Source organism: Ambystoma mexicanum, chromosome 8 (assembly GCF_040938575.1).
Source record: "Ambystoma mexicanum isolate Mex_15411 chromosome 8, UKY_AmexF1_1, whole genome shotgun sequence".
NCBI lineage: Eukaryota > Metazoa > Chordata > Amphibia > Caudata > Ambystomatidae > Ambystoma > Ambystoma mexicanum.
Genome location: NC_090929.1, coordinates 1,069,619,520 through 1,069,644,024, shown reverse-complemented (window position 1 = coordinate 1,069,644,024; position 24,505 = coordinate 1,069,619,520). Strand labels below are relative to the sequence as shown.

The window sequence follows — 24,505 nt, the reverse complement described above, 5'->3', positions numbered from 1 at the left end:
CCACACCACAGCCTTTTTGCTGTGATGTTTAAAAAAACTGCAATTTCTGGGGTGACTTTATCACATGGAACCCTCCAATCACCTTGCAGATCTCGCTTCCTCTGAAACAATAACTACTCCCTTCATTATTAGCCATATTAATCACTTTCCCTGAGCTTTTATAATCCAGATCTTTCAACATTCAGGCGATCGTTTCAGAAAGCTGGTGGCAGACGGAGCCACAGTGATTATAACTGGAAACCCAGTCCTGCATGTGGTTTACCAATTGCTAAGCCGGATCTTCAGTGTTTTCCCCAAATTTCCTAAGTAGATGAAATTCTGCCCTCATTTTAGGTAGTGATTCCTTCTCATTCTGAAGGCCAGTTGCCTGCCTTGGACAGACCAAGTTCGGCCTTCCCATTTTAACTTTTAAATGTTGGGGCCCGGATGTTAATGACCGGGCACGATCTCAGAGAATGCCGAGCTTTGTGTCCAATAAACGAGTTCAGCGTATAAGCAGTTAATTCCCCCAGAATGCTTTGTGTGCCTGAATTGCCATCTTTAGCTGCACCTGCCTGACTTCTGGTAACCAATGTTGATGTGAAAAGGAACATGTGTGCCTGCCACAGTGTAGGCCACCTGCCACGCTCCATGTCTGGAATCAAACTGTCTTTTCAGTTCTACATTAAAGACCAAACTATCAGGGAACTGTTCTTTCATAATAAAAATGTTATGCTACAAAATCTTAACTCTTGCAAACTGACATTTTCGTTAGGTGAAACTTTTCGAAATCAGTAGATAATTCATGGAGTACGTGTTTCAAGTTTCAAAAGACATTTCCAACAGGATGTACGTTATTGAGCTCCTATCATATTCCTCTACTGCCCGGCAGTTGGTGACGGGGTTCCAAGACATAGGGCCTCATTACACGGATGGTGGTAAGGGATTACAGGTACCGGTAAGGGCACCGGTGCCGGTAATCCCTTACCACCCTACTACGAGGTCCTTCAGTGGGTCCCGTCCTTAACGTGTGGTCAGACCACACGTTAAGGACGGGACCCTCTGAGGGACTTCAGAGCAAATAACGGTACCGCTAATTGCGGTACCGTTATTTGCTCCTTCCCCATTCCCATTGAGCCCTATGGGGGCTCAAATGGGAATGGGGAAGGGCTATGGTGAATGTGGAATTACCGCCCCCGCCAACCTTGGAATGGGGCGGTAATTCCGCCATTCACCATGCTGGACTCCAGCGGCAACCATGGCGTTACTAGCGCCATGGTTACCGCCATCCATGTAATGAGGCCCATAGTGTCTACTCAGACCACATTGGGATGTGGGCAGCACACCTTCAGGGGCGTGTCCAGGGAGTGGCCTGCGGTGGCACGTGCTACCCCTGGAATCTGACTGGCCACCCCATGTGCCATCCCATTACCCTAAACTATAATCATTGTGTGTGTGTATGCGCTCATACCTCATGCCACCCCTGCATATGTCAGTGCCCCTCTTGGGCTAACCCGGTAAAAAGAGTCTGGACACGCCACTGCACACATTTGACTTTTCACTTGGATACTGGTGACTGCCAGCAGCAGGACACTAACTCGACCATCGAAATCAGCAACCACTAACCTGTACATACTTTCTAACCTAGGCCAGAGTGCACACCAGTGTCTTATCCAGCTGTTCCATTCAAGGGTAACATGGTCTCCCTTTCTCAACTTAAGCAGGGCCCGAGTGACCGGTCCTGGACCTATTGCATTTTCCCAATAGCATAATTGCAGAGTGCCAGGTGCAGCTCCGAGACAGTTATGCAAAATGGGCAGCGCAAAAAGGAAAGGACTGTTCATGGCACAAGCATCACTGCTGCCTTTGACGCACTTGGGGACACTTTGCTGCCACTGATCCAGGCATAGCTGCCCTTTTCCACTTGAAGCACCATTTGGTGCATGCAAACATGATAGAGTGGATGGCATGGCAGTGAGGTGTGGGGCCGTGGGGGGATGACCCTGTGGTACATTGTATAAATTAGAGGTAACCGATGGCCATCTGACCCCCCTCCTCGAGCCGCCTCACCAGGAAGTGACGGTGCAGTGTTTCAAAGTCAGCTGACTAGTTATATCAAGACTAGCAGATGTCCTTTTTCCTTTCCCTGCAACAGATTGCCTCTCAACTCCACCAGGATACTTTATATGGGGTAACACGGATGGGCCGTCAACTGTCAGGGCATTGAATGACGCACCGATTTCACTACCTCCCTCGATCTTGTAAGAAAAGTCCTCCCAAAGCATTCGTAACATCTCTCCCTCGCACCTTGCTGATGTCAATGCCCAGGCCCACCGCGTGCCTATTTACATCCGGCAACATCTAGTCGTATTCATCAATTCCGGGATCTCAGTGGCATTGCCCACTCAACGTAAATTAGAAATGGGGGAGAACGTTGGCTGGATCTGTTTGAAACAGGATTAGCTTCTAAAAGTGAGTTGGCCTTTTGTTTCTGTATTGGTGCTAATGCAGTTTCCAGGACCATCTGACACCTGCTGCTCCATGAATAAAGACTTCGGGCTTCATTATGATTTTGGAGGTTGGAGGTATCTGAAAAAAAACAGGTGGTAATGATATTACTTGCTGGTTTTTTCAATCCTCCTGATTATGAGTAGGTAAACCCACAATCATTAAACCCACCTGCATACACATGGAGATATCACCCACACGAAATGTTGCCATGACCACCACTGGTACTGCTGCCCTTGGTAACATTTCCATTCCGAAATGACATCCAATGGGACAGCAGAGTGGGAACTAACCAAAAACTCATAATTAGGCAGGGATTCTACAGTTCCTACCACTGGCTACTGTAATACTGTTGGTAGGAATTCGCACTGTTAATATCTTCAAACTCCAAATGATGCCCTCCCTCTTGAAACTTACACATTCACAAGAACGCATCCATTATGCAAGGCTGGGGCAAGCACTTTCCAAAGTGCTACCTTCTGCAAATATGTCCCAGATGCTAAGCATAAGGATGAGAGGGCTAATCCAGTTGGAACAAAAGTGACCGTAAGGCATGGACTCAGGAACCCACATCCTGGCCCTAAAACTCAACCAAGGATCCTCGGACCTAGATACCGACCATTGCTCTGGAACAAAGGCCCCTTGGTGTGCCACAGGGGACCTGTCTTTCCCGTTATTTAACATTTACATCCTCCCACTGTGTAAAGACCTGGAGTCGCTAGACCTATTCTTCTGCAACTATACTGATGACTTTCAACTCATACTGGAGATCAGTGAGGCGACGAGAAGGATCAATTTATACTGGATTCAGTGTACCAGAATCTACGTGAAATTTCTGAGGCGGAATAACCCACGACGGAAAGGTTCGCATTGAAAATGTACGCACTACAAAATGTTTGTACATTTCCCATGCGAACATCCATTTCAAAACCCTACAAACATACACCCCCACCCACACCCACAACACACACCCCACCCACACCCTACTTACCTTTTAAGATGCGCTGTGTCCCAGCGGCACCGGTACCCTTTCACTTCCGTGATCGGGACCCAGCGCTGCAGGATCCTTTTCTTAATTCTTTTCGGGCAGCTGCAGCCCCCGTTTTTTTTTTTTCCTCGGGTGTGCTGCGGGGGTATGCCCCGCAACACCCCGCTCACTATACTGTATACTATAGTGAGCGGGGTGTTGCGAGGGACACCCCTGCATCCCCCAGCTTTTTTTATTTTTATTTACCAACCCACCAAAACGCATACCACAAAAAGTTCAAACTTTTGGTAGTTCGAACATTTGGTGGTATGCGTTTTAGGTCTTTTTGTAAGGTCTGTACATTTTATTCAGACATTTCGTCCTAACCTATGTACCAGACCATTAAGTGCTGGATGTCAAATAACTGGCTTTGCCTGAACGCGGCCAAGACCAAACTTATGTTGTTCGGTCCCCGGCAAGCCAGGGATAGCCTGGGTCATGTGTATGCCAGTTTTGAAACTGATGGCAGTCAGATCATGGTAGTGCATAAGATTAAGACCCTAGGCACTTATTTGGAAGATAGCCTGCACAGCGACACGCATGTAGCAGCCATCACTAAAACTACTAACTACCACCTCAAGGTGCTACGGCAAGTGGCCCCACTGGTTTCCATAGAAAACTGTATTAAACTTGTCAGGGCTGTAATCCTCCCTCGTGTGGATTGTTGCAACACCTTGTTGGGAGGCGCAAACAGGACAGATATCCAAGGACTACAAAAGATTCAAAACACTGCCATTTGCATCATTTTGCAGATGAAGCGTTCTGAACCAACATCACCAGCACACAAGAAACTGCACTGGTTACCGGTCATGGCGTGGATTCAGTTTAAATTGTTGTCCATCTGCCACAAGTGCGTTTTCGGAAACGCCCCAGCCTACTTGAAAGACAGAGTTAACGTCTACCAACCCACAAGAAATCTGCGATTATCTGATGACTGTTTGCTGGAAGTACAGTGCGTTAAGCGATCACGTGGATATGGCTGTGCCTTTCATGTACAGGGAGCACAGACTTGGAACGCCTTACCTGCACAGTTGCGCAAAACGGAGAATCACCTGGCTTTCAGAAAGCAGTTGAAAACCGCTCTATTCTTGCACAAAGAATAACCTTCCCCGCCATCTATTTCCGGTCCTTTTTCACCCTTGTTTCTTCTGGCGCCTGGATACGCTCGGGCTTTGGCGCGGTACAAATACAATAGCATAACATAACTTTAATAGGATACTGATCCATACACAGACACTGCAACAAGGACCCTAGAACATAGACATTGTTAAATGCTCACAAGCAAAAACAGGCACCCATCAAGATGATGGTTATTGAACAGCCCTCAGTGCCAAGAAGCCATGCAAATGACAGATGTTGCACTTATCAAAATACACTTAACAATAACCTGTAAAGTCTTGCAGTGCCAGGGAGGCGGGAACTATGTTTGATGGTTCGTTCAGAAAAACAGAAATGTGCCTCTCAACACAGTTGGGGGCTGCAGGACTGTAATCCATAACATGTGCTTAGGTGGGGTCAGCATCAGTGCTAAGCCCCTTCCATTATTAGACCATGCTTGTCACATCTACGACACAGCTGGCGGCACTGGTTACTGGTACTTAAAAATGTCTAATGTTGATTTTAATTCTTGTAAGTCCATCCATGTATTGTCCCTGATGACTGTTTCATTGACTCCCCTCCAACACCTGGTCAGAATGTCTTTCAAACTCACCCCATTGCAAGAAGCTCACTGCTTTCTCTCAAATCTGATTTCTTATCTATTGTACGTTATTTTGTGATAAAAAGAGCATTGCTCCTTCCTGTATATAAACAAACAAACAAACAAACAAATAAATAAATAAATAAATAAATAAATAAATAAATAAATAGTGCATTCATTAGTAACATCCTCCCTAGGAGGGCCGGTATGAACACCTAGCCTCCTCGGTGAGTAGTAGGCCATGCTTGATCATACATTACACCCATGCCTTTACTCTGAACTTAATGGCTATTTGCTCGCCTCACCTTGCCTATTCCCTATACTATCCATGTGTTTCTTAAATACTCCCTGTACATACGCGATTAGAAGTAGCCAAAAGAAAATAACTGTGGCGCTGTATAATACATCCTAAATAAATAAATCAGTTGTATCCCCCTGAAGAGAGTGCTAAGCCTTTTCTGTTAGTAGACCATGCTTGTTCATACATTTGTAACATCCTCACAGGGAGATCCATCTTCAGTGCTAAGACTCCTCCACCAACAGACCATCCGTAGACCATGCTTGAACATACGTTAGTAAAATTATCCTGGGGAGGGCTTGCAGCAGTGCTAAACCTCTTCCATCAATAGACCATGTTTGTGCAGGCATTAGTAAGATCCTCCTGAGGGCCTACATCATTGCTAAACCTCTTCTAAAAGTTCAACATGTTTCCGCATGCATTAGTAAGATCCCCTGAGCTGAGTCTACATCAATGCTAAGCCTCCTCGTTAGTACACCATGCTCGTACAAACATTAGTAACATGTTCCTGGGGAATGGCATGCATCAGCGCTAAACCTCTTCCATCAGTAGACCATGTTTGTGCATACATTAGTGATAACCTTCTGAAGAGGGTCTACATCAGTGCTAATTCTCTTTCATTTGTACACCATGCTTGTGCATACATTAGTAAGATCTCCTTGAGCTGAGTCTACATCAATGCTAAGCCTCTTCCATTAGTAAACCATGCTTATGCAAACATTAGTAACATGTTCTCAAGGAACGGCGTGCATCAGTGCTAAACCTCTTCCATCAGACGTGCTGTGAGGATAATAATAATAATAATAATTTAGCATTTATATAGCGCTACCTAATCTGAGCGCTGCTCATTATTACCTATGGTGTGTGGTGCTCATCTATCGACCTTGGAAGGATGAAAGGCTGAGTTTGGCCCTGCCGGGATTCGAACCTGCATTAGCAGGCTCTGCACTGGATGTCAAAGCGAGCGCTCTACTCGCTGTGCTACTCGCTGTGCCACTTGACCCGCTAAACGCTGATGCTAAACATCTCCTTCACAGCCACTGGCTGCCAGAAGCTCATCAAAGTTGACGATGAGCGCAAACTTCGTACTTTCTATGAGAAACGTATGGCCATTGAAGTTCCTGCTGATCCATTGAGCGATGAGTGGAGGGGATATGTTGTCCGTATCAGCGGTGGAAATGACAAAGAGGGGTTTCCCATGAAGCAAGGTGTCCTGACCCACACACAAGTCCGTCTCCTACTTAGTAAGGGGCATTCTTGTTATCGGCCACAAAGAACTGGTGAACGCAAGCGCAAATCTGTCCGTGGCTGCATAGTTGAAGCCAACTTGAGTGTTCTTAATTTGGTGATTGTTCGAAAAGGTGAGAAGGATATTCCTGGCTTACCCCACAATACCGTTCCTCGTCGTCTTGGTCCAAAGAGAGCTAGCAGATTCCACAAGCTGTACAACCTCTCCGAAGAAGATGATGTTCGTCAGTATGTTGTGAGGAAGCCCCTGAGCAAAGAAGACAAGTAGCCTAGAACAAAGGCTCCCAAAATCCAGCGTCTGGTGACTCCCAGAGTGTTGCAGCACAAGCGCAGGCGCATTGCTCTAAAGAAGCAGCGTACCAAGAAGAACAAAGAGGAGGCATCCGAGTATGCCACACTTCTGGCAAGCAAAGAGAACGAAGGAGGCCAAGGAGAAACGCCAGGAACAGATTGCAAAAAGACACCGTCTGCTCTTAGCTGAGAGCCTCCACGTCCAAATCTGAATCCAGTCAGAAGTAGAACACTTGTGCACAAACAAAAGAAACTTGTTTTTTGTGGTAAATAAATAAATATACCGCGTTTGCGCATGCATTAGTAAGATCCTCGTGAGGACCTACAACATTGGTAAGCCTCTTCTAACAGTACACCATGTTTGTGCATGCATTAGTAAGATCCGATGAGCTGAGTGTACATCAATGCTAAGCCTCCTCATTAGTAAAGCATGTTTGTACAAACATTAGTAGCATGCTCTCGTGGAACAGCATGCAACAGCACTAAACCTCTTCCATCAGTAGACCCTGTTTGCGCCTACCTTAGTGAGATCCTTCTGAGGAGGGCCTACATCCCTTGTAATTCTCTTCCATTAGTACACCAGGCTTGGGCATACATTAGTAAGATCTCCCTGAGTAGTCAATATCAATGCTAAGCCTCTTCCATTAGTAAACCATGCTTGTGAAAACATTAGGAACATGTTCTGGAGGAAGGGCATGCATTAGCACTCAGTCGTTTCCATTAGTAGACGGTGCTTGTGCATAAATGACCTTTCACTTTACTCTAATCTAAGTGCCTAGCCACTTTTTACACCTTTGCCTTTTTCCCTTGCTATCCATGTGTTTTGCATATGCTTCCTGTACATTAGGAATGCCTGCAAGATGACAATTGCGGTGCTACATAATTCACCCTAAATAAATGTATGGTGAGGCATGCCTGCATTAATGCTAAACCTATTCCATTAGTAGACCATGTTTGTGCATAGATTCCATTAAAAGACAATGGCAGTGCTCGTATACACGGGCCCCTCGCAATGGCCTGCCTCCATGCCAAGCCTCATCCATTAGTAGACCATGTCTGTACATACGTCCCAATAGTAGACACTGCTTGTACATGTTCTCATCAGAAGGGTCTGCATCATTGCTAAGCCTGTTCCATTAGTAGAACCTATTTGCACATACATTCCATTAGTAGACTGGGCTCATGTACACTCTCCTGAGGAGGGCCTGCATCAATGCCAAGCCATTTCCATTAATAGATCATGTCTGTACATATATTCCATTAGTAGACTGGGCTCATGCACACTCTCCTGAGGAGGGCCTGCATCAATGCCAAGACATTTCCATTAATAGATCATGTCTGTACATATATTCCATTAGTAGACTGGGCTCATGTACACTCTCCTGAGGAGGGCCTGCATCAATGCCAAGCCATTTCCATTAATAGATCATGTCTGTACATATATTCCATTAGTAGACTGGGCTCATGCACACTCTCCTGAGGAGGGCCTGCATCAATGCCAAGACATTTCCATTAATAGATCATGTTTGTACATATATTCCATTAGTAGACTGGGCTCATGCACACTCTCCTGAGGAGGGCCTGCATCAATGCCAAGCCATTTCCATTAATAGATCATGTTTGTACATATATTCCATTAGTAGACTGGGCTCATGCACACTCTCCTGAGGAGGGCCTGCATCAATGCTAAGCCACTTCCATGAATAGATCATGTTTGTACATATATTCCATTAGTAGACTGGGCTCATGCACACTCTCCTGAGGAGGGCCTGCATCAATGCCAAGCCACTTCCATTAATAGATCATGTCTGTACATATATTCCACTAGTAGACTGGGCTCATGCACACTCTCCTGAGGAGGGCCTGCATCAATGCCAAGCCATTTCCATTAATAGATCATGTCTGTACATATATTCCATTAGTAGACTGGGCTCATGCACACTCTCCTGAGGTGGGCCTGCATCAATGCTAAGCCACTTCCATGAATAGATCATGTCTGTACATATATTCCATTAGTAGACAATGCCTGTATACGCTCACCGGAGAAGGGTCTGCAAGAATGCTAAACCTCTTCCATTATTAGGCCATGTTTGTACATACATCCTACTAATAGGCAATGGCAATGCTTGTACATGCTCTCCATGGCAGGGCCTGCATCTCTTCCTTCATTGGTAACCAGGAGCGAGGTGGGTGATTTGGAGATCGTCAATCATGATTAAGTATTTGCCAGTCCTCAGTATGATCTCTCTGGACATACAGAGCAGTACTTCCAGCAATTGCAGGAACTGTTCAGCCATGCCCCCCCCCCCCGCTCCTTTCCCTTGTCTTTTCTGAAATGTTTCGTAGATAATTGAAAACAATGTTGCATATCATGAGCAAGATGTGATTACCCCAACAAGCGGACATCGTCACAACAATGAAACAACCCCTGACTCCAATGCATTGGAGCCAGTGCAGGAAATTGGTTTGTGCTCAAATGAGTGTGACATTGTGTTTAGTGTTCAAGGGTTGTTGGAAAAGTCTTTGCTTCAAGTTCATCATTGTGTGACAAGGTCATTCGTGTTCACAGGCTGGGTGCCAATACCGAGCCTGTGATGTCATCCTAATGTGACTGGATGTTTGTTGTCACTGTTTACTGATGCGGTCTTATGATGTTCCAACCAAAAGTAAACGTTCAAAGGTGTAGTACTGGGAAAGAACACAAAATAGCCGTTATTTGTAGATTTGCCTGGTTACAGCTGTTGCAATCTGGTTAATATGCATTTTCAATTAGGAATATTTGAAAAAAGCTGCCGTGTGGATTGACCTCCCACCCATGAACTTGTATGTTTTGGTTTTCAGGAAGGTCTTCTCCAAGCTGAATTTCCAGGTCTCTGTGGAGGATGTGCGCAAGCTGGTTGCTAATTCCCCAGACGTCGTGGAGCCCATCCTATCCTCCCTTCGACAGAAGATTGAGGAGAAACTTCAGGAGAAGGCTTCGCGAGATCGGCCTGGCAAGCCAGCCAAGGTGTGTTTGCGCACTGCAGCATGACCTGCTTATCATTATTTGCTGCCATGAGTTTTGCACTATCCAAGTCGCCCTCCTGCATATCAGTTTTTCATGCAATAGCCCAATGAGGCCTTTTAAAAAGGCCATTGTTATCAAAGCCATTCTAGCTTTGGCTAGCCTTACTGGGCGTAGAAGCCCGAGGAATGAGGGCTTTTAATTATTCATGTTTTATTTATATCGTTGAAATCCTGGACCATCCAAGGATGATGGGACATTTCTCTGTGTCAAAAATAAAGTGGCACTAAATATCGCAATAGCAAACATCATTGGGGTAGAAACAAGAGTGAGATGCCTAGTCAGGGTTAGGAGTGGCAAGGGTTTAGTTTAGTTTATTCATTTGTATTGTGTGCCAGACCCGAGGGTAAGAGGGCGCAGGAGGACACAAGATTATTCTCAGCTTAGTTACAGTGCTGTACAGTAGTTACAGTGAGTACATTGGTTGAAACAGTTACAATAGAGGCAGAGATATACAATTAAAAAATATATATACATATTTACATGGTTTACAGTGGCATGGTTGGTTAGGCTGTCAATTAGCAGTCATTGGCCCTCATTACGACCCTGGCGGAAATCGAAAAACGATGGCGGAAATGCAATACCGCCATCGAATAGCGCTCGGTGCGACTATGACCCGTCACCGCAAAGTACGATGCCATTAGCGACACCGTAGTGAACGCCAACGCTAACTGCACCAAGTACGCGCGCGCGCGCCATGCCAAACCGTAAATACCACCATGGCGCAAGGGTACGCGAATTCCGACCCTAGCGGACATGTACCTAACGCCATCAAGCACGGCGGAAAGTACCATTCCGCCATGGTGAGAAGTACGGCATCGCGAATCAACCGTAAACGGCCCCACTGAGTGCCTGTACACCGCTCCCTGGCCACATAGTACAACTCCCCGTAGGTGCAATGAAGTCACAATGCAACCAGTGAAATGTACAAGTCACCCATGCATGCCAACGAACAAAAGAATCTCAAGAGGGGCCAATGGGAGCTGCAGGGCACAGATGGCACGAATACAGAAGCCATTCCAATGGACATGACCTCAGTCCCCCACCAAGAAACGCACGCAAACACAGGCACCTGTGACCAGCAATATTCCGAAAATCACATCATTCCACCAGTCCACCTGGCTGACCGGCATCTGTTACACAAAACCTAATCCCCCGCCCCTGAGCATGACATCATTCAAACAGTCATATTGGCAGCCCTCATCCCTGACCTCACTGGGCTTCGTAGGCAAACGCGCCCAGCACAGTACCACGCAACTATACTCCGAAGCTGGAACCCAATGCAGATCTCCTCACAATACATCGCTCCCCAAATAGGAATATGCCACATCACTTGCAAAGAAGAACGCTACACGGCCCATATCAGAATAGAAATTTAATGCACAACAAATTCACCAAGCCCATACAGCCATTAGGCCATGAACTCCAAAACACATTTCACCATTGTGGGCTGCATCCGCAAGAAATGACCAGCTACTTCTTGTGTGACGCCCTGTTCCTTCATGGTACACAGGGCCACATTCTCGTACGAAAAGGCAACATGGAAGCGCACAGAACCGCAGGGCCGTCCCAATGGGGAGGCACTAGTCCAGCTGAAAGGCCGAAATGTTGCTCCGAGCCACTAGTACTGCGTAAGGGCATGTGGCCCATTGGCGATCGTCCCATAAGATCGTAATGCTGCTCCACTGATTAACACGAAGCAGCAGGTGTCGGGAGTAAAAGCCATCTGCAGGAGTGGCATACAGATGGCAGTGGCAAAAGGGGAGGAGATACCTGTCAACCAAAAGAAAAGAAAAAGAACAGAATGGCCATCAGAACTACATTCGAACAACTCACTTCAATGATCACACTAAATCCACAGCCATATGCATGCTAGCCCACTCCAAAGGATCATCACCACCCCAAAACCACTTGCGACTCATAACTATCTATATTGAGGTGTAAACACCATCACAAACGAGTGTACCTGTGCATGCGTCTGTGAAAACAGAATCCATCAGATGGGATTGGTAACGTGCATGGACACAAGTGTCTGAGGGCGCGTCGAGACAGGGAGGGCTCAACAAGGCCAGATAGACGATGGTCCCACTATGGCAGCCCTGCATCACATAGCGCAGGGGAGGCGGACAGATTCCAAGAAGCCCTGTACATGGCAAACACTGTATCAAATCATCTGTCCATGCATCCATTCATCATTCCCTCATCCCGGTATAAAAACGCCTGAATATTTACTCACATAACATTAGAAATTTCCATTGAGTCTGTGCGTTATGCAGCCTGCAAAATCCACTGTGCCCCAGCCCGTAATTCCAGTGTTGTGAAGTAACATGTATTTGGGAACGTCCGGCCTCATCGTCCACTTCGCTATTGCGCATCCCAAACTATTCATATCAATCATTGCATCCTCGCCATGGCCCCTGTCCCAAGGACATTGAACAATAGAACGTTATATTTGCAGTCAGACCTGTGGGCATCTCCTCGCCGCTAGCTGATAACCGAAAGCGCCGCCCTTCGAATTCCTCATTTGCAACATCACGTCGAAAAGGCATCTGTGGCCGCTTGAAATCACAAATTAATCCATCTAGTGCGGCGGTGTGTGAAAATGGCAACTGCCTTCACTCACAAATGGGACGCCCCGCCCGTCGTTGCAACTCGGTACAGTGATGCATGAGGGTCCACCGTTACTCGAGTACTACGTTCCACTGACCCTTCACAAGTCTGTTCGCGACTGCAAAGATTGTATGTGAAACAATGGGACCATAGCCGAATGAACATATCAACCAATGTTACACGGCCATCGGGTACAAATACATGATTGTAATAGCAAGATGCCATTCCTCGAATTGCAGCGTTGTGTGCGGGACGTGCTCGGCCAAAGGGGAGAGCAGCTTGCACAGGTGGAATGAATCACCACAGGTGGAGGCCATACAGCCTGAAAACACATAAATTGCACACCCAGTCTCCTCCCACAACCACACCCACTCCGAAATGCTACCGGCAGGACTCGCGATGTTGGCCCTGGGGGACCTGATAGCACTGCAAGTACTCCAACTCCAAGAAGAAGACGAACACCAACTACAACCGGCCGCACGGAGGAGACGCAGGAGGAGGAGGAGGGCAAGGCAGGGCCAGCAAGGGCCGCCAGCACAGCCACTACCACCACGCAGGCAGCCCGCAATCCCACGCCTCCGAGCACATCCGTTCAACCTCACTGATGAGCAGATCCACACCCTCTACCGTTTGGACCGGGACACCATAGCCACCATTGTGGACATGACACAGGCTGACCTTGTCAGCATGATAGATAGCCCAACCGCCATCCCACCCCTACTGAAGGTGGTGTCTGTACTTCACTTCCTGGCCACAGGCACCTACCAGCACACAGTCGGACAGTTGCATGGCATTTCTCAGCCACTGTTCTCACGGACACTATTGCAAGTGCTCGATGCCCTCCTGCAGCACGCAGACGACTACATCTCTCTACCACGCTCGGAGCAGGAAATTACCAACACAAAAGTGGGATTCCATGCACTTGGCGGCATACCGGGTTGCCTTGGTGCCATCGACTGCACCCATGTGGAATTGGTCGTCCCACATGCCATGGAGGCCCAGTACCGCAACCGAAAACAATTTCATTCTCTGAATGTACAAATGGTGTGTGACTCCAACAGGATCATTACACATTGTTGTGCCCGATTCCCTGGATCAACCCATGATTCTATGGTCTTGAGGAACTCAACAATACCACGCTACATGGAGCGACACGCAGGGTACAGATCCTGGCTACTCGGTGAGTCTCATTTCATGCATGATGATGTGGGGTATGTGATGCGGCAATGACCTGGCAGGAAGGGGGGAGGTGCGTACGTAGCAATGGCATTCCACATAATTCGTTTATCGTCCACATACAGGTGATGCCGGATATCCACTGAAGAGATGGCTCCTCACACCAGTCCGGAACCCACGGGACCAGCATGAGGAGGACTACAACCATGCCCACTCACGTACCCGTGTAGTCATTGTACAGGCATTCGGCCTACTGAAGACTCGTTTCCGGTGCCTCAGCAGGTCTGGCGGGGCACTCCTGTACCGCCATGAGAAGGTTGCAAAGATGGTGATGGCATGTGTCATGCTACACAACATGTGCGTACGTAGAAATGTGCCCATTCCCCCTGACGCAGAACTGCAAGCACCTGATGATGGTCATGATGAGGGTGGGGATGTGGCAGCACCTCAAGGAGTCCGCGAGGCACAGGAGGGCCGTGACATTCGTCAGCATCTCATTGATGCATGCTTCTAGCACTCACGCCTGGTGGCTGATACATGGACACGGGACTCGTGGCACTGTGTGTGTCTGGTACATGCACAATATGGACTGTACGCCTATGATGGCCTAGTACACAAAGATCATTGTCCACACATCTCATTGGTTGATCGTGCATTGTTTATGGCATATGTGATATCATGTTGAACACCCTATCGACCCGCCACCCAAGTGAGCCCAACACACCCCCTCCACCCTCCTACCTCCCCCCCCGAACACCAGTGTCCAAAGATGCTCATTGTCAGTGGGCAGTCGCTATTGCAAGCCCCCTCTGCGGGTATCAGGGGCACCCCTGCCTGTGGAGCGCAGGTTCCTCCCAGATCTACGTTGGGGGCTGCCCTGGACGGAACTTGCAACGGATGATGTCTCTGCCTGCTCACGTCCATGCATGTCCCTAAGGGTTTGTGAGAGCTCAGTGAGCACACGGCGCACTGCGGCAAGTTCGGCACATACGTCTTTGGACGTCGCATGCAGTTCCCCCCTCAGGCTCTCGGTGCTTCTCTCCATTTGGACTCTCAGGCTCTCGGTGCTACTCTCCATTTGTACTCTCAGGCACTCGGTGCTACTCTCCATTTGTGCCCTTAGTGTCTCTGTACTTCTCTCCATTTCTGCCCTAAGTGTCTCAGTTGATGTTTCTATGTCTGCCTTAGTGCCCCCACATTCATCGGCATGGTCCTTGAGGAGCGTGGCCAGTTGCTGCTGTTGCACGATTAACTGGTCGAGGGACTGTTGCCTCTGCTGGGCCATGGCCATTTGCGGTGGTGTCACAGAGTGGCTGTTCGCCTCATGTTGCCTTGCCACAGGGCTTGTGGGGGATGGCCAGTCGTCGTCTTGTGGGTGCCCCTGCGTGGTATCCTCATGGTGTACGGGATGGAACAGACAGGGGGATTGGGACAGGTCATGGATGGATCTGACTTCGACATCCCCGTCTTCTGTGTCGGAGCATGCTGCCATTAATGGGGTGTCACCTATGGTGCTGCTGCCACCAGAGGCAGTGCCTTCTGTGGCATCCATTGGGGGGACCTGTGGTGCTGCTGTTGTGGGCATGCTGGCTGCTGGGGTGCCTGTTGATGTTCCCTCCTCTGTGCTGCCACTTGATTTGTGCTGCTGCCGTGTCTTGATGCGTGCAGCTGAGGTGGAGGGTCTTTGGCCGTTGGTCTTGGCCCTCTTTGCAGGTGTGCTGGTAGGGGTGTCCTGAAGCTCGTCGTTTGGATCGGACCCTGTGGTGGAGTAAAGGAGGGCGAGCGTTATTAATGGGTCTGTGGGAATTGGAATGGCAATGTATCACATGCATTGGGGTGGTACCTGAGGGTGATTTGGGTCGGGGCCTTGGAGGTGCTTTCATTTGTGTGTGGAGTGAGGGTGCAGTTGTTTGGCAGCCTGCAGTTAGGGTGTGCCTGCTGCACGTGTAGTGGGTGTTTTTGGGGTTTTTAATTATTTATGTATTTATTGTGAGTTTTAAAGTGCGCTATCAGGCCAATGTGTGTGGACGTTCTCCTGGCCATGTGTTGCTGTTGCGCTATGTGGACACATGTGATTCACATGATTGGACATTGTGGATTTGGCATGGTTTTATTTGGGCCACCTACCGGATTCTCCGGATGTCTGCACTCCTTTCTCCATCCCTCCGACTCCCTCTATGCTCTCCATTCCAATGGTGGAGGCACAGATTTCTTCCCAGGGGGTCAACTTGATGGGTGATTCCGATCCTCCCCCGGTGGCTGTGGCAATGTTGCGGTTGGCAGAAAGTATGCTATGGACGCGTATCCGCAGGTCGTCCCATCGCTTTCTGCATTGCTGTGGGTTGCGGGGTGCGGTCCCCACCGCACTTACCCGCTGTGCCACCAGGGCCCATACGGCCTTCTTGTTCGCAAGTGCCGTCCTGGTCATTTGCGTGGAGAAGACGGCGGCGGCATTCTCCTGGAGGGTCTCTGTAAGCACGGTGAGTTCCTCACGGGAGAAGTGGACCTGCCGCTTGCGGTCGCACGCTTTCTTCGCTACTTTTCCCATTTTTCTTGGTTTCACTAGGGTGGATGACGGGTTGGGATGTGTCTCAGGGTAGTGTTTTTAGTGGTTGTGTGGATTTTGTGGTTTTATAGGTGTACGGCGTGTTGTTTCCCGTTCCGGGCCCATGTTTTTACTTTCGTTTCCGTATATTTACGGTCACCGTACTTTCCGGTTGGCGCTCACTGCGGTGTCCGCTAAGATGGGTGGCGGTATTGCACCTAGGGCGCCGTACGGCGGCGGTGTGGGCCGTTTTGGGGTCATTTCCGCCATCGCAGACTTTGCACTTCCGCCATGCCGTGGTGCTCGTGCCCGATGGGTCGGAATGGCCCGCACTTTGCTCCATCGTGCAATGGCGGAAACGCTATTTACGCTGTGGCGGTCCGGTCAGTCACTTTACGCCAGGGTCGTAATGAGGGCCATTGTGTTTTATCCACTGGATGTAGCTATGTCTAAAGTGGGTGTAGGCTTGAGGAGTCCTTAATGAGGGCGATAGTGAGTTCCAATGTTGGGCTGCTTTCACCTGAAAGCTGTTGCCGCCGATTTTGGTTCGTTTGAACCTGGGAACTGTGAACAGATTTGCATTTGAGGTCCTGGTGGGTCTGTTAGGGGTATATCTATTTCTTCTGTCGACTAGGTAGCGGGATGCAGCATTGTTGAGGCATTTATGGGTTAGGGAGGCTACTTTTAGCATGATTTTGTCTGAAATGGTAAGCCAGTTATGAGCTCTCCTGGTGTTGGAGATATGTTCTCTTCTAGGGATGCAGAGCGCTGCTCTGAGAGCATTGTTTTGCAGTGTCTGGATTTTGTTGGTAACCTGTTTGTTGGCTCCCACGTAAAGGGCGTTGCAGTAGTCTAATTTTGATAATACAAGGGCTCTGGGTAGAGTGATGCAGCTCTGTGAGGATAGGTAGGGTGTGGCTGCTCTTATAAGCTTACAAGTGTATGCCGTGGATGATGCCATGGAGCTGACCTGTTTGTGGAAGGAGAGGGAGGAGTCAATGTATATTCCTAATGTTTTCACTTCTTTGGCTACCTTGATCGGGTTCCCGTCAATGATGAAGCTGGTGTATTTGTGGTCTAATTTGGTGATGTTGGGGGTGGAACCGAGGATGATGAGTTTGGTCTTGTCATCATTCAGGCATAGACTATGAGAAGCCATCCATGCCTGGATGATGAGGTACACCCTGTTCACCAAGGCCAAATCATGGTTGTAATCTCCCGTCAACGGGATAAGGATCTGGGTATCATCAGCATAGTTAGTGTAGGTGATACCCAGGCCATCGAGATCGTCAAACAGGGGCTTCGTGAACACGTTGTACAGTGTGGGGGAGACACAAGACCCCTGAGGGACTCCGCAGGTGATTGGGATGGGGTCACGGCGGCTGAAGTGGAGAAGACGCGCATAGATCTGTTACTTAGGAATGACTCGATCCAACCGATGGCTTCTTGGGAGAAGTGGGCAGCTGAGTTCAGGTGGTTGCATAGAATTTTGTGATCTAGTAGATCAAATGCTGCTGAGAGGTCTAGGAGAAGCAGTAGAGCAGTTTTCCCATTATCTCTCAGGGTGTCAATTTGCGCCTTTTGATCGATAAGGGCTGTTTCTGTCCCATGTTGGGGTCTAAAGCCTGATTGCCGAATACCCAGGAGATGGTTTTGTTCAAGGTATTTTTGTATTTGTTGGTATGCTGTCTTGTCTAATATTTTGAGCAGGAAAGGCACGGTGGTACTAGGCCTGTAGTTGGTCGGTATAGATGGGTCAAGAGAGGGTTTTTTGTGAAGAGGGAGGACCCAGGACTCTTTAAGGTTGCTAGGGATGGTGCCTGAGGAAAAGGAGGCGTTGATAAGTTTGGTGATGAATGGTGAGAGGTCTCTTGCCACATCTTTAATGATTTGTGAAGGGCAGGGGTCACTCTTGCAGTTTGATGGTTTGAGGCTGAGAATGATTTTTTTGACTTCTATCGTGGAGACTTTGGAGAAGCTGAAGCGGGTCAGTGGGTTGGGCCTAGGGTGTTGGGGTGTGGGCAGCGGGGCAGTGTTAGAGGAGTTCGTCAATTTAGTTATGAATTCTTTCTTTTTGTTAATTTTAGTTTGGAGGCCTGCTACTTTGTTAGACAGGGCATTTTGGACACTAGTGCACCATTGTTTGTTTTTTACGCATTTATCTGGGATTAAAACAGGTGTTTCCAATTCTTTAATGATAGTGAATAATTCTTTGGTACTAGAATTGGCTTGTGTTATTCTCTGGTTGTAGGACTCTTGTTTGGCGGCTATATTTTCTTTTTTGTAGGTGGATGTTATTTTAGTAAGAATCAACGTGTTGTTGTCTGTGGGAGATTGTCTCCAGGCTTGTTCCTTTTTGTGTTTCTCGAGTCTAAGGCCTTTAAGGTGCGAGGAGAACCAGGAGTTCAGGTGTTTTTTTGGCTTGCCTTTTCTAAGTTTTAGCGGTGCAATAGAGTCAAGGGCTAAGCTCATGATTTGGTTGTAGCCTTCTACAAGGTCATGAGGAGTGGAGGTAGCTGGGAGTTGATTTAGAGTTGGTAAAATGAGTGGGATTAGTTTTTCCACTGTAATATTTTTCTTACTTCTCGTAGGAATAGCTGAGGCTAGCACATTATTGGTGATAGGGCTTGAGGCTTCGAGTGCAAAGGAAATGAGATGGTGGTCAGACCAAGGTTGAGTTAGCTGAAATGGAGGCCAAACAGTTATGGTCTGTTACCCAGTCGAGGGTTCTCCCTTTGTTATGGGTAGGGGTGAACACTCTTTGGGTAAAGCCTAGTTCTGACAGTGTATTGTTGATGATGGTAGCCTGGGGGTCTTTGGGGTTTTTTAGGCCTAAATTGAAGTCCCCTAGGAGGAGGCACTGGGAGGTGTTTTTTAGGTTATTGGTAATGATAGTAGTGAGGTCTTCCTCGAAAGAACCTAAGGGTCCAGGCGGTCTGTAGAGTAAGTGAATAGATATGGTTTGGGAATTAGCGGTAGGTAGCTTAGCTGTGAGTGATTCACAGGATGGGAGGTGGTTCGAGGAGTCAAGTCTAATGTTGGGGCGTGTTTTGGCAATTATGGCCAGGCCACCACCTCTAGATTCTGTTCTATCCGCTTGGATAATGGTGTAGTCGTCGGGAATGGCTAGTGAAAGGGCTGGGCCTGCGGCTGCGTGGAGCCAGGACTCGGTAATGGCTATGAAGTCTAGATCTTCTGCTAGAATGAGGTCTGCTAAGTCTGTGGCATGGGCTACTATAGAGCGTGCATTGATTAAAGCGCCTCTTATGGGCGAGGCAGTGCTTTTAGTATGAGTAGGATTAGAGTCTGTGTTGTGCCCTTTATGCCTGGTCAAGGCGTTAGTTGGGTTATGCTTGGGTCTTTCCAAGGGAGAGTTGGTGAGAGTGGTCGCATGGATAGTTAGGGAACGGTTAGTCAGTATAGACTGGGTGGTGTCTCTAGCTCGAGGCTCGTATACTTTGGGTAGCCTGGCGCGTAGTCTGGTATTTCTCACAGGGAGGCTGCATGGTTTGGAAGAGTAGAGCAGAGTGGTTATGAGGTGGGGCATACTGGAAGGTATTGGAATGGTGCCTATGGGGGCCACGCTAGAGGTATAACTTAGTACAGTGGAGGAATTGATCAGGTGGGGAATGACTCTCAGCAGTACTGAGTAGATGCCTGGTAAGTACATTTTGTTGGTTAAAAGTGGGGTGTAGAAGTCAGGTGGCGAGGCTGGTCTAGGATGAGTATGCAGCAATCAAAGACTAGATACCGCATAGATAGCTAAATGCGACAATCAAGATACGATATCAAAATACAGTGTAGTGGCAGGCAGACTAATGCATCTTTCAGTGGCAGGCTAAATGCAGCTATCAGTGACAGGCTAAATACAACTTTCAGTGGCAGGCTAAATACAACTTTCAGTGGCAGGCTAAATGTAGCTTCAATGGCAGGCTAAATGCAACTTTCAGTGGCAGGCTAAATACAACTTTCAGTGACAGGCAAATGTAGCTTCAATGGCATGCTAAATGTAGCTTCAATGGCAGGTTAAATGTAGCTTCAATGGCAGGCTAAATTCAACTTTCAGTGACAGGCTAAATACAACTATCAGTAGCAGGCTAAATGTAGCTTCAATGGCAGGCTAAATGCAAATTTCAGTGACAGGCTAAATACAACTTTCAGTGGCAGGCTAAATGTAGCTTCAATGGCAGGCTAAATGTAGCTTCAATGGCAGGCTAAATTCAACTTTCAGTGGCAGGCTAAATACAACTTTCAGTGACAGGCTAAATGTAGCTTCAATGGCAGGCTAAATTCAACTTTCAGTGGCGGGCTAAATACAACTTTCAGTGACAGGCTAAATATAGCTTCAATGGCAGGCTAAATGCAACTATCAGTGGCAGGCTAAATGTAGCTTCAATGGCAGGCTAAATTCAACTTTCAGTGGCAGGCTAAATACAACTTTCAGTGACAGGCTAAATACAACTCTCAGTGGCGGTGCACATTTAAATAGCTAAATGCAGCTAACAAGTGTAGGATACTAGCATGTGAGTGCATATGCATGTTCGGCTGTGGTGCTATACATTGAGTATATGTGACAAAAGGGTGATGCAGCAGGTGGCTGGGTTTAGATAATATGCGGTATGACTTAGGAGCAGTTATCAAGTGATATTGGCAATGGGCCAACTGGTATCACGGTTACATCTAGCAGGTAGTCAATGTTCACATGTAGGTTACCTTAATGAGATGGGGTGCGGCGACGGAGCACCAACGAAGTATGGTGTGCTGCGAGGGTCAGATCCAGTGGACAGTCTGGGTAGGTTCAGGAGCCAAAGGGACATAATAAGTGGGCAGTGAACAGGACATATGGTGGTTGGGCTTAATAAGTCAGCTCAGTCAGGATCTGAACCTTTTCTGCGAGCCTTCTCTCGCAGGCCGGCTCTCTCCTCCCGGAGACCCGATTGGCCACTTGGTGGGCTGGTGAGCCAATCAGGGTGCTCCCATGTAGCAGCAGAAGTGTGAGGAGATAGAGGCCTTCGCGTTGACCGTCTTGGAAAGGGGTACGAAGCCTCAGGGCTTCCAATGGTGCCAGATGGTGGCTGGAGGCTGTAAAGGGGCTCAGCTCCTTTGTTTCACCAAAAGACTGGGTGAGTCCTTGTTGGCTTCCCAGTTGCGGCGAAAAATAAATATTAATGCCGATTTCGGCGATTTTTCAGCAAATTCGCAGGGGGTTGTGGCCGAGTGGAGCAGTAAGCCCTCTCTTCCCAGGGCATCTCGGGATGGTGAGGAGGTGGAGGGTTGCTCCTAGAACAGAGGGGGCAGGCCAAGAGCTCCTGCTCTGGTGGCAACGTCTTCCGGATAGAGGCTCAGTCGGATCTGAACCTTTTCTGGGAGCCTTCTCTCGCAGGCTGGCTCTCGCCTCCCGGAGACCCGATTGGCCACTTGGTGGGCTGGTGAGCCAATCAGGGTGCTCCCATGTAGCAGCAGAAGGGTGAGGAGATAGAGGCCCTCGCGTGTGCCATCGTTTGAAAAATGGATTTCTAATTGAGACACTTGCGTGGACAGATTTCATTTTTCACTGTATTTCACTTTCTATCAACATCAATGTCACATAGCATTTCTTTTGTTGAAGACAGTGGTGCCTTACAGTGATATTTAATGGGACATCCTTACTCGCTTTTCATACTTTCTCAAGGCAGCACAACAATTTATTTCATTATCTGTAAATTAAACATGTAAGGAAAACCAGAAACTGGGTTTGAACTGATTACTCGGTATGGCAGGTTGATATGTCTATGGCTCGCATTTTACCAATGTTTAGGTAGGTCCAATTGTTTATGAGGATATTGGGCCTCATTCCGAGATTGGTGGTAGTCATGGCGCTATTTGCGCCATGACTGCCACCAATAACGGGTCCGGCACCGGTGTAGTTCAATGGGGACTTACCAGTATAGTCCAACCCGGGCGGGACCGGTAAGTCCCCATTGAACATGCCATTCCCCATTCCCATTTGAGCCCCCATAGGGCTCAATGGGAATGCATAAGGTGCTATTTACGGGCCTGCTAATGGCAGGCCCGTAATTAGTGCCCTGGTCCCCTAACGGGAACCGTAAGGGACGTGTGGTCCGACCAAACGTACCTTACGGGTCCCGTTAGGGGACCTCAGAATCGGGCGGTGGGGGATTACACCCATTGTCCTAATTAGAAGAGTGCATTAGCTGTTGACTGCACAGTTAAATTTAGGTCATTTGTGTGTGCCAAATATGTAGAAAAGGTCTCTTAAATAAGATTTCTTTTATACTTATTATAGCAAAACCATAATCCTGAAAAGAATAAGTTTACTTAGAAATAGGGTTGGAAGGAATATATGTGTATGTCACAGTGATGATCTACAGCTTTATAACGCGAGGATATAAGAAGGTAGACAGGCAATTCAGAGACAAAAGCAATTTTTGATAACAAACAAATTACGTGACTTAAGTCAAACTGAAAGTCTCAACGCAAAATACGCTGAGAGTCTCATAACACAAAGTAAGTTGACATGTGGCCCGTGCTAAAAGCACTTCTTCAAGGCTTTGCCTCTATGCATTTCTTGTTTAGCAAAAGCAGATGAAAAAGATGAAAAAGGTGGTATATGTGATGAAGGTGGAAAAAAATCAAAAGAAGAAAACAAATCACTAGAACGATCTCTAAATAGTAGCGTTTCAATACCAAATAACATGAGTTATCTCTGCTATGTGAATATCATATTCAAGTCATACATTCATAAATCATATTCATAAATCATATTTTCATAAGTTACTGGATCTGTATTCCTGATTGCAGCAATACCTTCTGAACATATGTACGATCACAAGGTGATTCGGCAACATAAAAATGACCACAGAACTTTATATTTGACGAATATATCTGCAATAAAAGGTTTGTATGCTTGAAGCACTATGTACGTAAAGCATACTAGGCTTCGTACTCTTTTCATTGTTCACAATACTCACCCTAACACCCTAACACTCAAGTAACCATACTCATTTGGTCAGCCTCAGCATCTGGATTTGAGGATAAAATGGCTGTCACATCAACAGAGGGTCCAATTGAGCCAGCGCTTTAGAAGGGTTGTATTGGACATTGGTCCTTTTCAACAGATTGTATGTGTTGCCTTTAATCTCATTACATATATCCTGAGAGAGTCACCCTACTTACTGTGTAATTGGGACCATACAAAGCAGTACATCAAGTGATACAACATTCATATTACTGTATAAAAACACTTAACTAATGGTCAGTATTTAGTCCTTCTGTCACTGATTCTAGGGGAAACAAAGCAGTGGCCTTCCTTTTCCCGACATATTCATTTCTCAGTTCTGTGTCGTCTCTTTGTCACATTTACTCTATTGCTGCTTGTGAGTTGCTATTGCACCATTAGATAGCATGTGTCTGCTTGTTTGATTACTCTTAAATGTTTGTTTATCCACGATATGATATATGATATGATATGGCATTTATAACGCGCCTATACACAAGTGTTTCAAGGCGCGACGAGGTGGGGGGGGGAACAAGGGGAGACAGACAACGATCCTACTAGGCCAGGTGTCATTCAGATCGCGCAAGTGCAAGGGTCACTAGTAATTGTCTGTTTGTTCTGCTCAGATATAACTCATTGTAAATGCAAATTACGAGATAAGAATATATACTGCTACGGGAACTCTGGCTCTGAGGGTCCAGGGCTTCCATCAGAGCTCTCTCCAAGGTCCTCTACCACGTCTAGGCATGAGGACTCCACTAAGCATAAGGCTAGAGGCACTGGAAGGTCAAAACAAGCTTCGAAGCTCTTAAGAACAGCAAAGACCACAGCTGATAAAATGCGCCATTTTAACCATAACAGGTTCTGTCCCTGCCATGTCTGCTCAAGATTCAGAGCATTCACGAGACCAAGACAACCAGGGTAGACCCAGAACTGATCACTCGCATTCTCTATGTGGAACCGTCGCCCATGTCAACCTCAATGTGGTCCATGCAATATACGGCTCGACCTTGCTTAGGATTTGCAATCCATGTTTGGGTAACCCGAGGCAGCCTCGCTCATA

General features: G+C 47.5%; 1 protein-coding gene and 1 pseudogene across 1 annotated transcript in view; both read left to right on the top strand.

Annotated features, from left to right (window-relative positions):
* LOC138472733 (sperm flagellar protein 1-like) overlaps window positions 1–24,505 on the top strand; it is a 123,061-nt gene that overhangs the window by 8,004 nt on the left and 90,552 nt on the right. The window contains exon 3 of the mRNA XM_069611052.1: window positions 9,892–10,057. Coding sequence (XP_069467153.1) covers window positions 9,892–10,057 — 166 coding nt within the window. The remainder of the gene's footprint in view (window positions 1–9,891; window positions 10,058–24,505) is intronic.
* On the top strand, window positions 6,527–7,306 carry LOC138473733 (small ribosomal subunit protein eS6-like; annotated as a pseudogene).